Raw genomic sequence first — 12,768 nt, forward strand, 5'->3', positions numbered from 1 at the left:
GGCTGCCCGCTGGCCCCCGCCGGAGCGTTCCGCGCACGCAACGTTCCGGTCCCGGAGCCGGCGCCCCGCCCGCGCAGTGCCCCGGTCCCTCCGGCTGCCTTGTCTCCCCACGGGCTGTGCACAACGGCCTTGTCCCCGTCGCAGCGCTTCTGGGCCCCCCAGTCTACTTACAGTGTCCCCCAAACCATTGCCTTCCAGTCCCCCACCACGGAGGCCAGACCTCCCCTGTCCTGGTTTCCTCGTCTGAGGGCTCCAGACCCCACCTTGTCTCATTACCGCGGGGTTAAAGGACCCCCAGGCCCCTGAGGGGGTGGGGCGCCAGGGGTCCCAGAAGAAACTGCCTCTTCAACCCCGGGCTGACCTCCTTGCACTCCGCTCCCTGCAGAGGCCAAGCGACCCCTGAAGTTGCAGGGCCAGTCCAGAGGGTGAAGCTATCTGGGGTGCGGGTTGGGGGGCGCCTCCAGCCCCCTCTTCTCCAGAGAACAAGACCCCTAACTCAGCAGCAGCTGTCAGCATTGACGCAGCACCTGTTTCCTGCACTTCCTTACTCTGACCCACTTAATCCAGGCCCATGCTCTCAGGAGCCAGGACACACCGAGGGACCCTGAGACCAACCCCTCACCACGCCCAGGGCCAGACTAGGCGTCCCCCCCTGCCCTCGCCAGAACTCCTGATGGAGCTGGGAGCCTGGCTGGGCCCAGATTCCAAGGAACCCCACTCCTCGGCACCCCCAGCCTGGTTTTTCTGTCTGTGCTCACAGGAAGGCTCTCCTGCTCTTGACCACTGCCCGGGCCTCTCCCCCTGCCCGTGCCTCTCCCCCTGCCCGTGAGCCTGAGCTGTTTGGTCCAGCTCCAGGAGGTCAGACAGTCTCACATGGGCCGGGAGCATGGAAGCTGGTAACCCAGCCATGTGTCACCCCAGGGCACCTCCAGGTGGCCCGTCCTCTGCTCCCCCCCTTACCTTAGCTGGGCCCAGAGAAGCTGCAGGAGTCTCAGCACCCAGGGCACCTCTGAAAACGGGGGACAGTGAGGAGCTGCACCCCTGCCCACCCCAGCCCAGCCCAGCCCAGCGCAGCCCAGCCACACCTACCCTGCCTGCCTTCCTCTGATTAGAAGGCTGGTGCTAGAGCACTGAATGGAGAGCGGGCCCGGGTAAGCGCTGGCGGCTGGCCCAACACGCCAGAGACATCCAGGCTTCAGCTGCTAGCCCCAAAGTGCAGGCCTCCTAGACCCTGGGGGCTGGAGGCAGCTGATTCCGGCTGCCCCCTGAATCTGAATCCTCCCCAGGAGAAGGAGAGGAGGCCAGGCCAGGGCCCGCTATGATGGGGCTCAGGACGGTCAGCAAATGTCCAGGGTCAGGAGGGCGAGGAAAACTGAACATTCCTCCCATCATGGTCCAGGCCCAGGGGGCTACGCCACGCACAGAAAGGGGCGCTGCAGCTCAAGCCCACAGTATCAGTCCAACTCCAGGTGGGACTGGTACACTTTGATGTTGCTGTCCTCTGCGTCTGCCACCAGCAGCTGGCCCTGGGGCCCACAGGCCACACCAAGGGGCCGCCTCAGCCCCTCGGAAACCAGGCAGATGGGCGCCCTGGCCTGGGGGAACAGGGTCACCTGGCGCCGCCGCTGGTCTGCCACAATGACACCGCCCTCTGCGTCGGTGCACATGCCTGCTGGGCTGCCAAAGGGGTGCCCGGTCAGGTCCCCCAGGGAGCCCAGGGGCTGGTGGGCACTGCCAAACAGCCGTACGTCCCCAAACTCCTCGCTCACAGCCAGGCCCCCGTCAGGCGCCAGGCCCACCCAGCAGGGGCCCTCCAAGTCCAGCAGGGAGGCAGGGGCCAGTGGCGCCAAGTCAGGGCCCAGTGTGAAGCTGTGCACAGCCCCAGGCACGTAGTCTGTCACCAAGAGGCGGCCAAAGGCATCTACAGCCAGCCCCCTTGAGGGGCTCGGGCGGTGTGCTGGAGGGCACGGACAGCCCCGTGGACCAGGTCGCTGACCACCACGAGCCCAGCGGCCGTCACCGCCACATCTTCTGGCACAAAAGCCCCAGCTCCCGGCACGTGGCAGGGCAGGTGGCAGATGGAGCGTCCCTCGAGGTCCAGCACGTGGACGCAGGGTGCGGCACCTGCTGTCAGGAAGAGCAGGCCGTCTTGGGAGCAGTGCAGGCCCCGGGGTCCCCCGGTAGCCGCGGCGGGCGCTGGGATCTGCCCAAGCAGCTGGGGCCGCTGGCAGCAGGCAGGGTCTCCGGGAAGGTCCAGCGCGGGGCACCGTCCCTGGGCCGTGGCTGACGCGCTGGTCGGGGAGGCCCAGGACATCCAAACAGGAGGCCCGGGAGCAGGCGCTGGGCGGCTGTCACGGCCTCAGCATCTCTGAGCCGGTCCTCCAGCCGAGCCAAGCATGGGGCTGCAAGACAAGTAACAGCCCACCGTGTGCCGGGCAGCGCTGCGGGCCCAACACGGCTTCCTGGCATCCTGGTGCCCTCCTGACCTACAGACCTGACTGTCCCACCACTTCCTGACTGCCAGTCGTGCCTCTGGGCCCTGTTTTCCTGGCTGTGGTCCCTGAGCACAGTTCTGAGAGACACACGACCCCCGGACGGCTGCTGTTCCGCCCTGAGGTTCAAGAGGAGCTCAGGGCACCTCGCTGTCCGAGGTGGGGGAAGGGTGATGGATGAGCATTGTTTCTCTAAAGGCAGAGGAACGGGACCTTGTTGGAGACCTCCAGCCCTGATGGGTAAAGCAGGGGTCCTTTCCTAGGCCTCTCTGGCAGGGGGAGGGGTCTCCTACCTGGGACCAGGCTCCCTGGGCCTCAGGCCTGTGTTGTTGGAAACCAGAGCTCAAGGGTATGGGAGGAGCCACTTGGCCTTGGGGAGGGGCCGGCAGAGCTCTGGCCAGGTGGCCTTTGAGCTTCAGCCCAAGGAAGCCTGAAGGAAGGAGCCCGGCACTCAGCTGCTACCCGCCAGACACCCTCCAGCACCACCGCATTCCCGCCTTGGGGCCTTTGCACTGGCCTCTGGGACATTCCTCAACCTGCCCGGCTGGTTGCACTCAAGGTCCACCCAGCCACCCTCCCCAGGGGTCCAAGGCCTCTACTGCCACCATCTCAGGGGATAGCACCAGCTCTGTCCTCCAGCCGGACCACAAGTTCAGGACTGAGGGAAGGGCTGTGCCCCTGGCCTGCTGGCTAGCTCACTCACCGGAGCCCAGGGTGGGGGTGCCCCCGCACAGGCTACAGGTTGGGTCCTGTTTCTGCACCTGTGATGCGGGGATCACACACCTGCAGAGTGAGGCTTACATCTGTCCAGTGGGTGCTGAGAAGTGGGGGTGCTAATAGGGAGCTGAAGTGGGAGGGGGCTCCCTCAGATTCAGGACCTGGGGATTCTCCAGGCCCCTCATGCATGGCTCAGCCCTCAGCCCCAAAGTCCCTCCAGGAAGCCCCTGGAAGGTGGGGTTCAGCCCGTGTCTGTCACCCATAGCACTCCCTACCCAGCCGCCTACACCCCAGCTCTGGAGGCCGTGGGGGGTGGGCGCGATGCTATCTGCTATCGCCACGGCTGATGGGCAGCTGCAGTCCTGATCCGACTGGCCCCAGCCCGGCCAGCCCAGCCTGGGGAGCCAGGAGCAGGCAGGTGCGGCCCTCCTGGGGCCACTCCTGGGTGGGCACAGGCTCCCAGGCAGAGAAGAGATTAGTTGGGCCCAAGGGTCCCTGGGGCACCCCTCCCCCCACTGTGGGAAAGCCAAGTCTGGCCGCGCTGGGAGGGAGGCAATGGGCTGTGAAAGCCGCCCGATGCCTATCGCGGCTGCAGGGGCTGGCCAGGGCCCAGTGGAGGCCATGCTGCGCGACCAGCCCTGGGCCACAGCATGTGGGGCGCCGTTTAACCAGAGCAAGCAGCCTCCTGGACGAATCTGACATTAGGGCTGGCCGGCCAGACTGGAGGCATGCTCTGGAGTCCCTGCCCACCACCCGTGTGCAGAAACGCAGAGGATCCGAGACTGTGCACGCCTGCCTCCCCCGCCTCCGCTCTGCCCCCGTGGATAGCACCTCACTCTCTCCCCAGACTCTGGGTCCCCGGGGAGGGCCCAGGACACCGTGCCCTGATGCCCAGTCCGGGGACATTTACGTGGATGGTGACGCTGCAGCGGCAGTGAAGAAGGAGCCCAGACGGGTGTGTGAAGGCGGTCTCCGTTTTAATGTCCACAACCGTGCTCACTAAGGGGCCCTGGGCAGTGCCTGCATGACCCCAGAGACAGGCGTGGCCACAGCGGGTGGGGGTCTGTCCCCGGGCATGCTGGGGCAGGAGGGGAACAGGGCAGCGGGTGCAGGGCTGGAGGAGGGCACCCATCTGGGAAGGACCGCGGGGGCAGCGGGGGCTGTGATCAGACCTCGGCACCCGGAGGACTCTGCAGGCCCGGGATGGCCTCGGGGGGCCAGGAGCCCCCAGCCCCACCATGGGCACCCCAGCTGCTGGGAATGACAGGGTCCTCGGACGCCTGCAGGGGAAGGGCTGGGGGAGGGACACTGGAGTCGGCCTCACACTTGGTGGTGTGGCTGGTCAGAGGCTGGGCCGCCAGGAGGCTGTGTGGCTCCGGGGTTCCCCGGGCCAGTGTGGGGCCCTGCTCTGGCTGCGCCCACAGCCCCGTGGGCACCTCATGCCCCTTGGCGGGTGCCCGCTTCACAGAGAGGTCGAGGGGTGTGTCGGGTGGCTGCGCGGCCCGCGCCAACGCCTGGTGGATGGTGAGCAGCTCACGGCGGATTTTTCCCAGCTGCTCCCGCAGGGGCCGTGGGGCCAGGCCCCCGGCAGGCGCCAGCTGGCCCAGGCGCTGCTCCACCCTAGCACAGTCGCCCAGGGCCCGCGTCAGGTCCCCACCCACGTGCCCGGGGCCCCCCAGTGCCAAGCCAAGTGGCTGCAGGGGCAGGGAGGCCGCGGGGCCAGCGGTCTCGAGGTCACTCAGCTCCTCGTCTTCGGGCCAGAGCATCGCGGAGGGGCCGGTCCGCAGGCTGGGGGGGGCGGGAGCTGGTCAGGAGGCTGAACTGTCCCCACGGTGCCCGCCCCTCATGCCCCTGTCCAGCCTGCCACCCTGGCCTGGGGCCTCAGAACCCCAGAAGGAAGGAAGGCTGGCTGTGTGCTCTCATTCTCCCCTCTGCAGCCTGAAACCCATATTCCTAGCGGCTGAGCTCTGGTAGGGGGGGCGCCCGGCCACCCTGCCCCCTCAGCCCTCCTCCCGCCTCCCCGAGTGCCCCATGCCTGGGCCCCCACACCCACCTGCTCTGGGCACTGATGCTTGCTCGGCTGCAGGGGGCCTTCAGGGGTTCTGGCTGGGCCCCCAGGGCCAGCTTTCTCTTGGGGTCACTCTGGGCCGCTTGCCCCAGCTGCTCTTCCTGCCCAGGGTCCCTGAGAGTGCTGCGGGGCCAGGGCCCACCCAGCCCCGGCACTGGCACCTTCAGCAGCCCAGGGACCAGGGCCCCGGGTGGCCCTCTTGGGGGCACGGGGGGCTTGGCGAGGGCGGTCTTACCGGCTGGCAGCCCCAGGCTGTGCTCCAGCAGCAGGGGATAGTACAGGCGGGGGACCAGGGCGGGGCGTTCGGGGGGCTGTGGGGCAGGGAAGGCAGCGGCTGGGGGCAGCAGGGGGCTGGCTGAGGCCAGGAAGGGCACATGGGCGGCAGCAGCCAGGGAGGGCCCCAGGTAGGAAAAGAGGCCCGGGCCGAGAGGGTAGTTGACACCCAGCAGGGACAGGTGGAGGCTCTGGGCCTCGGGGAGCTCCCCGGAGCTGGGCGGGGGATAGCAGGGAACACTGGTCTCGGGGCCCACGGCGCCCACCACGGCCGCACTCCTCCGGCCCCCTCCCAACCCTGACTTCCACGACTCAGCCAGGAGGCCCTCCAGGCCCGCACCCTTATGCACGTCCCTGGCCTCAGGGGTTGGTGTCCCTGGGGAGGAGCCCTCGGCCCCCTGCTGGGGGCCCCCGACCTGGTGGCGCAGGGAGAGGACATCGGGGGCCGTGAGGTCCAGGTCGGGTGTGGCGGGGGCGGCCGGGAGCCGCGCCCCTCGGGGCCGGGCGCCGGGGTCAGCTGGGGCCAAGGGATCCGCGGGACGACCTGGGGTGGCCACGGGAGGCCGGGACGTGGCCGGGGTGCGGCGACAGGCCCAGTCGGGGGAGTCCAGAAGGAGGGACAGCGAGTCCTTGCAGAGGCTGTACTTCATGTGGTTGTAGAGGTGGGACTTCTCCAGGCAGGTGAAGGGGCACTGGAAGCATTTGTAGTTGTAGGGCTTGCCCCAGGGCCGCGGGATGTAGTGCGGCTTCTTGGGCTTCCGCGCCCGGGCGCGCGCCCCGGGGCCCAGGCGGCAGGAGCCGGCCTCTCGGGACATGGCAGCGGCTAGCGGGTGGGCCCCGGCCCCATGCCACCTGCAGATGGGGCCTGCATCAGCGCCGGCACCCTAGCCGACCCCTCCCCGCCCCATCACCACAGCTGCCCTCCACCTCCCTGGCCTCTGCTGTCCAGACGAGCAGGCCTCCCTGCCAGCCTTCCTGGAGGGTCAGCAGACACGGTCAGCACACAAAAACGGGGAAACAGGACTCAGGCAAACAGCAAATGCTTTCTTAGTGTAAGTATGGCCGAGCCAACATTTGGGCACTAAAAAATTGTTTGTTATTTATCCGAAATTTAAGTCCTGTACTTTCTTGGTTGACCTTACATACATGTTGGCCAGTCCCCGGCAGGCCCAATTCTGGGGTGACTCCATCCACACCCATCTGCCCCACGCTGGCAGAGCCTGGGTCTCCTGGGGGCACTGGTGAGTGACTGGAGGAAGCCAAGTATGAGCAGACTCACTCCTGGGGATGCGGCCCTTCCCTGTCTCACCCCACCCCCCAAGACCCCTGCTCCCGGGGCAGCCGAGATGAGGAACAGCAGAAGCTCTAAGAGCCTGTTGACACAGCACGCCCCTGCTCTGAAGGGTGTCCCTGGGCACTGCGGTCTCTGGGACGGTCACCCCTCGTGGGCCAGGCCAGGCTGAGGGGCGTGGATGTCCGGCATGGCCCCACGGCATGGCCACCTGCTCAGCCCGGCTCCATCTGGGTGGCTGCCGGCAGGTCGGCAGCCGAGCCTGCCGCGACCAAGCTTGGCCAAGACCCTCCTCTCCCCACAGCCCGCTCGCCTGCTCAGAAGCCACTCCGCGGCCCATCTGGGCTGCCACCTGGGCCGTCCACCGCCCCAGCGCGTGCCTCGGCCGGGGCTCGGAGAGTGCATGCACACGAGCGTGCAGGGCTCCTACTGAACCCTCCTCATGCAGCACCCGGAGAGACCACCTCGGTGCGGCTGGGCCACCTCGGAACAGAGCCAGGCAGCTGCCAGATTGCAGGGGGCCCAGGCACACAAGGCTCACAGACCACTCAGAGTGGACAGGCCACCGGCCACGTGAATACACTGCACATGCACATACGCACGCACCGAGGACGCTCGGGGTCACAGTCATTCACGGGTGTGGACACATGGGCATGTGTCCCACTCCCCGGGGCTCAGCTGGGCAGGGCTCGGGCAGTCATCGGGAGCAGATCGTCCTCCCTGCCGGCCTTCAGGCTCTGCACATGGCGGGGAGTCACGTCTGCTGCCTCCAAACACTGAGCGGGCAGCCCCATCCTGGGAATGGCCAGAGGGGCAGAGAGGGCCGTCCATTCGAACGGGCCCTGGGAGGGGGCTAGCACGGCCAGGGCTCCGGTGTGGAGGGCTGCGGCCATCCGGGAAGGGACAGAGCTCCCAGCAGGGCTGGGAGGAGGGGGCTGGCTGAGGAGAGGGGCTGGGGCCCCCGAGGGCCGCAGACACGCCCTGAACTTGGAGGTGGGTGCAGAGGCAGGCCCCACCCCTGCCCCCCGCCCCCCTAAGACATAGATGACAAATGGGTGTGTGTGCTCCAGAGACAGAGGCGGCTGTGCTGGCGCCATCGATCACCCAGCCCTAGGAGCCACACAGCTGTGCCGCCTGGTGCCACCACCACCCCACCTCCCAGCCGGGCCCCTGGACTGGGGGGCTCCTCCTAGACCCCTGGACTCAGCAGGCAAGAGGCCTGTCCTGCGTTGGCCTTCAAAGCAGTCACCTGGCTGCAGGGGGGCTTGGTAGGGAGACATCCCAGTGCCGCTGACCCCATGGGGGCCCAGAGAACAACCTGGTACCTGCCTAGCATGACTGTGCACAAGCAGAAGACACCCCAGACACCAGCACACACCCCACACCCCCAGAGGCATGTTCATTTGCATACGTGTCCCAACCCGTGACTGTGACTGGGTGCCTGTGCCCAGCGCAGCCTGTCCCCCATGTGCTCGCTCAGACACCTGGTCCCACTAACACTTCCCTGGCTGGGGGAGAGCTGACAGCCGCCCGGCAGGAGGCCCCACCCCAGGGGGTAGAGGGGGCACCCAACACTTGGAGCCCCCACCAGCCGCCGGGGATTAGAGCTTGCGGCTGGCGCCCTTGGGACTTGGGAGCACCCCACAGGGCGTGGTGCAGGTGACCAGGCTCCTCCGGGGCTGAAGTCCAGACCCCAACTCCCTCCCCGCTTCCCTCCAGGGCATTCTCCTATAACGACGCAGCTGCTGCGCCCTAATAGTTCGTGGAGCCTGGACACCACGAAGTGGGGGATGTGGGGCTGGGGCAGCCCCGCCCACGCCCGGACAATCCTGGCGGCCTCTCGCGGCCCCCAAACTTCAGACCCGCCGCCGCCCGCGCCCGCTCTACCTGCACCCTGGGCCGAGCGGAGCCTGCTGCGCCGTGATAAGTCTGCGCGTAGCCCCGGGACCCCGCGGGAACTTCCCGCCCAGCCCCGCCTGGCGCCGCCGCGACCCCGCACCCCCGGGGACCCGCGCGGGCTCTCGGGGCGCGACCCCGATTCCCGCCAGGAAAACTGCGGAGGGACCCCGCGCGGTCTGCGGTCACTCACTAGGCAGCGAGTCCCCGAAGCCTCCGCCACGGACCGCGTTCCCCGACGCCGACTCGCACCTATCGAAGTTGGTGGCAGGAGCGGCCGCGCGTGCGCCACGGCGCCGGGCTCCGGGGGGCGCGGCGACCTCCGACCCAGGCTCATGATCCCCTCCCCACCTCGGGTGCACCCCCGTCTCTCCCACTCCCCGGCCCGCAGTCGCCCCCTCGGCGCACTCACCGGCCTCGCGCGCCGGGGACCGGCTCAGCAATCTGCGCTGCACCGGCAACTCGTGGATGGACTCCTGGCCGGTGACACCGGTGGCGCCGCCCGAGCAGGGCAGGGTCGCGCAGCCCCGTGGAGGCGCGCGCAGTGGAGACGCAGGTGTGCGGCCGAACGAGGGGCGCCTGGCACGTCCCCGCCCCCGTTGCCTGCAGGCTGCTGCGGGGGTGCGCAGAGGCATCCAGGTCTCCCAGGGTCCCCGCAGCGGTGTGATGGGGTGTCAGTGGCCGAGGGTGGAGGGAGTGGGGCCGTCAGCACTCATCCGTCAGGGGGGGCTCTGGCCCCTGACAGCCCCTCTGCCTGAGCTAGAGCCTGGAGGCTGAGCCCCGGGACAGGAGGACCTTGGAGAACAGAGCCGGCTGAGGAGGGCAGAGCCCAGCACACCCGTGCAGTCTCCTCTGCTGACCAAGGCTTGCCTGCAGTGCCCTTCTCTCTTCTCCAAACAGGAGGCTGAATGGCTCTGCACCCCCAAGCCCCTGCCCTGCCCACTGACAGTCACTGACTCCGGAAAAGAGGGTCCCATGCGCTCACTCCCGCTTTCTGGGAGCATTACCACCAGTCCCCTGGCAGGTGCTCTGGGGAGGGCCCTGCCCCTGCCCTCTGCTAGGAGGCCTCCTTTCCACTGCCCGTCCCTCCCGGGAGGGCCGCTGAGCCAGGCGGGGCGGGGAAAGGGCCCACTAGGAAACACCGCCCCCTCTATCCTCACAGCCTGAGCCGCTCCACCGCCCACGGAGCTTGACTCCATGTTGACACCAAACGTCCAAACTCAATAGTCCCGGTCCCCACGTCTCAGCTGGGTCCTAGAAGAAATCCCCTTGAGCAGCCAGCACCATTCTGGAAGTGGACACAGACCGCAGGCCAGGCCAGTCGTGTTCCTCAGAGGATGTTTGCCTTTGTTCAGGGGACAGTGTCCGAACCCGGAGGTGCGTGGTGTCCATCTCAGGAGTAGGGTGGGGGTCTGCCATCGGAGGGGCGTGTGCTGCCCTAGAGGCCCCCATGAGCGTCCGCTCCACCTTCGCTGGAGACCCCGTCGAAGCCCAGGGCAGCGCAGCTTAGTGTGGGGACAGGGGCACTTTGGAGGGCAAAGGTGTGTCCTGCAGGGTCTCTGGGACGGAGCGCTCTGGGCCCTGTGAGCCTGGCCGTGGTTTCCCCAGCTGTGCAGGAGGGTGACTGGCCACGCGCTATTGCTGGCGCTCTGGTCAGCCCTGACTGGCCTTTGTAAGGAGCAGGGCGCCCTGTTCTGGGGGCGTCCAGTGCCAGGACACTGGTGTGAGGGCGACTGTCCCGTGTCAGCCTCCCTGATACAACTGGGGAGATCCCACTTCCCCCCAGCAAGCCCACAGGGCAGGGTGGGAGTGCTGGAGGGCTGCGGGGGGGCACGGCCCACCAGCCGTCCCTCTCTGCCTGCCCGGCCTGGCCCAGCTGACTAGCTGACCGTGCAGGCAGCCCCAGGCCGGGAGACAGCTTGAGCAGTCGTCACGCCAACAGCTCTGCGGAGCGTGGGGGCCAGGATGCCTGCTCCTTCTGCACACAGATCCCACTCTGGACACACACATCCAGGCCCCGGCCTGTCTTGGGCACTGCCCAGACAGGGCAGGGGGCACAGGTCACCCTGAGACCTGGGGCTGGGGGTCCCAGGGATGGCGCTGAGCTTCCTGGCCCCCCACTGCAGACTCCTTCTCCTGGTCTCTGGGAGGCCCTGCTGCTCACACAGGGGGCCGGCTGGCTGGAGGCTGTTGCCACCCTCCAGGGGAAGGGAGTGGCATCTCAGGACAGCCTGGTGAAGCCCTGGAGAGGGGGGAGGAGGCCATGGAGGGCAGCTCAGCCCTGTGGACGGCCCTCCCCAGAGTCTGGGCGGGGCACGGAGTGGTCCTGCCCCCTGAGCTCAGACTGAAGGGCATGGCCAGGCTCCAGGAGGGGGTCTTGTCAGGGGTGCAGGTGGGCTCCGAACGCACAGCAGGGGTCCCGGAACTCGGCTTCAGCTGCAGCCTGAGAGCCTGTCCCCAGTGCTGAGTCAGGGTGCACAGACCACCCGCGGCCATGGCAGGGGAGGCCGGTCAGCGGTGCTCTGCCTGAGCCACTGGGGGCATTTCTGCTCCCTGCAGCTGGTACAGTGTGCCTGGAGCTTGTCCCACTCTCCACCCTGCAGTGGGGTGTGGCAGGAGATCATGACCCACCCACAGGCCCCACCTCAACATCCCAACATGCTGATATGGGCTCCAGCGCAGGGATTTGCCCCTACCCTCTTGACGCTGTCTCTGCGTCAGGGACCCCCGAGCTCGGGGGCTTGATCCCCTTGTGGCCTGGGCCCGGAAACCTCTGCCCATGCTCCCTGGGTATCAGTCTGGGCCTGCAGACTGGGCAGGGGCCCCTAGACAGCAGCCTTCCCTCAGCTTGTCCTGGTGTGGGGTGGGGGGACACGCAGCCCCTCCCTCCACCTCCAGGGAGGCATCGTAGCATTAACCTGCTCTGTCCGCTTGCCCAAGCTGTGCACCTGTCACTTCCACTGACGCTGGCACTTGTGCGCCAGGGGCACGTGGGCAGGACGGACAGTGGCTCCAGGGAAGGCAGGGCGACAGCGGTGTGGTGCCCGACGCAGGCCTGTCTCCTCCCCTCAGCATCCATGCGCAGCCCTCACGAGAACTGGTGTTGGGGTCAGGCAGCCTCTGCTCGCCCCGTGGGAAGGGGGACAGTGGCACAGCCCGTGAGCAGGGTCTGAGCCCCAGGAGGGGTCAGCGCCAAGCGGACGACGGCCATGGCTCATGGTCACCCTCTTGCTGATGACACGTGGCAGCCCCCCAAGCGTCCAAGAGCTCCACCAAGGGCAGAGCCCGTCATCCTTGGCACTTCCCTCCTGCACACTCGAGGTGGCCTCAGGGACTCATGGCATGGTTCCCAGGGGCAAGGTCACACCTGGGGCCCTGAGGGCACTGGGGAGCCACAGCAGGTTCACTGCAGGCCTGTGAGGGGGCAGCAAAGCCGCACTGACAGGACCGGGTGACACTGGGACACTGGTGGGGGCTGCCACAGACCCGGGGGGGGGGGCGGGGGCGCACCCATGGGGTGCATGCTCCAGGGAGGGCATTGTGGGGCTACCCAGTCAGCCCAGGACATGGGGCAGAGTGGGCCCACGCTGAGGGAGAGGGTGTGCAGCTGGGAGGATCCCGGCACTGGGACCCCAGAAGGCCTCTGGCCCCAAACCTGCTCACTGCAGCCCTCCCCCAATCAACGCCATCCTCTGGAAGCAACCCCCCCGTCCCTCCCCCAAAGCTCGCTCAGGGGACCCCTGGGGTGGGGTGGGACCAGTTCTCCACGAGCGCTGGAGGCCCTGGAACCAGAGGCTCCTGGCCGCTCGCTGGAGGGGCTGCTGCAGGAGTGAGCTCCCCGTCGGGGGACATATACCAGTGGGGCAGGGGCCAGGCGGATCCGAGGGAGCAGCCAGCCAGGCGGGTGGGGGCGCAGCTCAGGCCGCAGAGCTCTGGAGCGCTGGCCGAGCAGCGCCCGGGGCCGACAGCAACCATATGTTGGAAGAGGAGCTGTGCGTGTCTCGCGTGGCCCCCGGGGCCCTGCCTTCCTG

At 68.0% G+C, this 12,768-nt stretch overlaps 1 protein-coding gene across 1 annotated transcript; it reads right to left on the reverse strand.

Annotated features, from left to right (window-relative positions):
• Positions 1–4,375: 4,375 nt before the first annotated feature.
• PRR35 (proline rich 35) lies at positions 4,376–6,365 on the reverse strand. Its single transcript, XM_068967053.1, has 2 exons — positions 5,263–6,365; positions 4,376–4,997 (listed from the first exon to the last, which is right to left on the reverse strand). Exons 1-2 carry the CDS (start codon positions 6,363–6,365, stop codon positions 4,376–4,378), a joined length of 1,725 nt encoding a protein of 574 aa, XP_068823154.1.
• Positions 6,366–12,768: the final 6,403 nt, after the last annotated feature.

Source organism: Capricornis sumatraensis, chromosome 3 (assembly GCF_032405125.1).
Source record: "Capricornis sumatraensis isolate serow.1 chromosome 3, serow.2, whole genome shotgun sequence".
Classification (NCBI taxonomy): Eukaryota; Metazoa; Chordata; class Mammalia; order Artiodactyla; family Bovidae; genus Capricornis; species Capricornis sumatraensis.

Excerpts from the sequence above, each read along its gene's own strand:
- PRR35 (XM_068967053.1), bottom strand. The coding sequence starts at position 6,365 with ATGTCCCGAGAGGCCGGCTCCTGCCGCCTGGGCCCCGGGGCGCGCGCC. Across the intron at positions 4,998-5,262 it reads AGCATCAGTGCCCAGAGCAG|CCTGCGGACCGGCCCCTCCG; the intron begins GTGGGTGTGGGG and ends CGCCCCCCCCAG.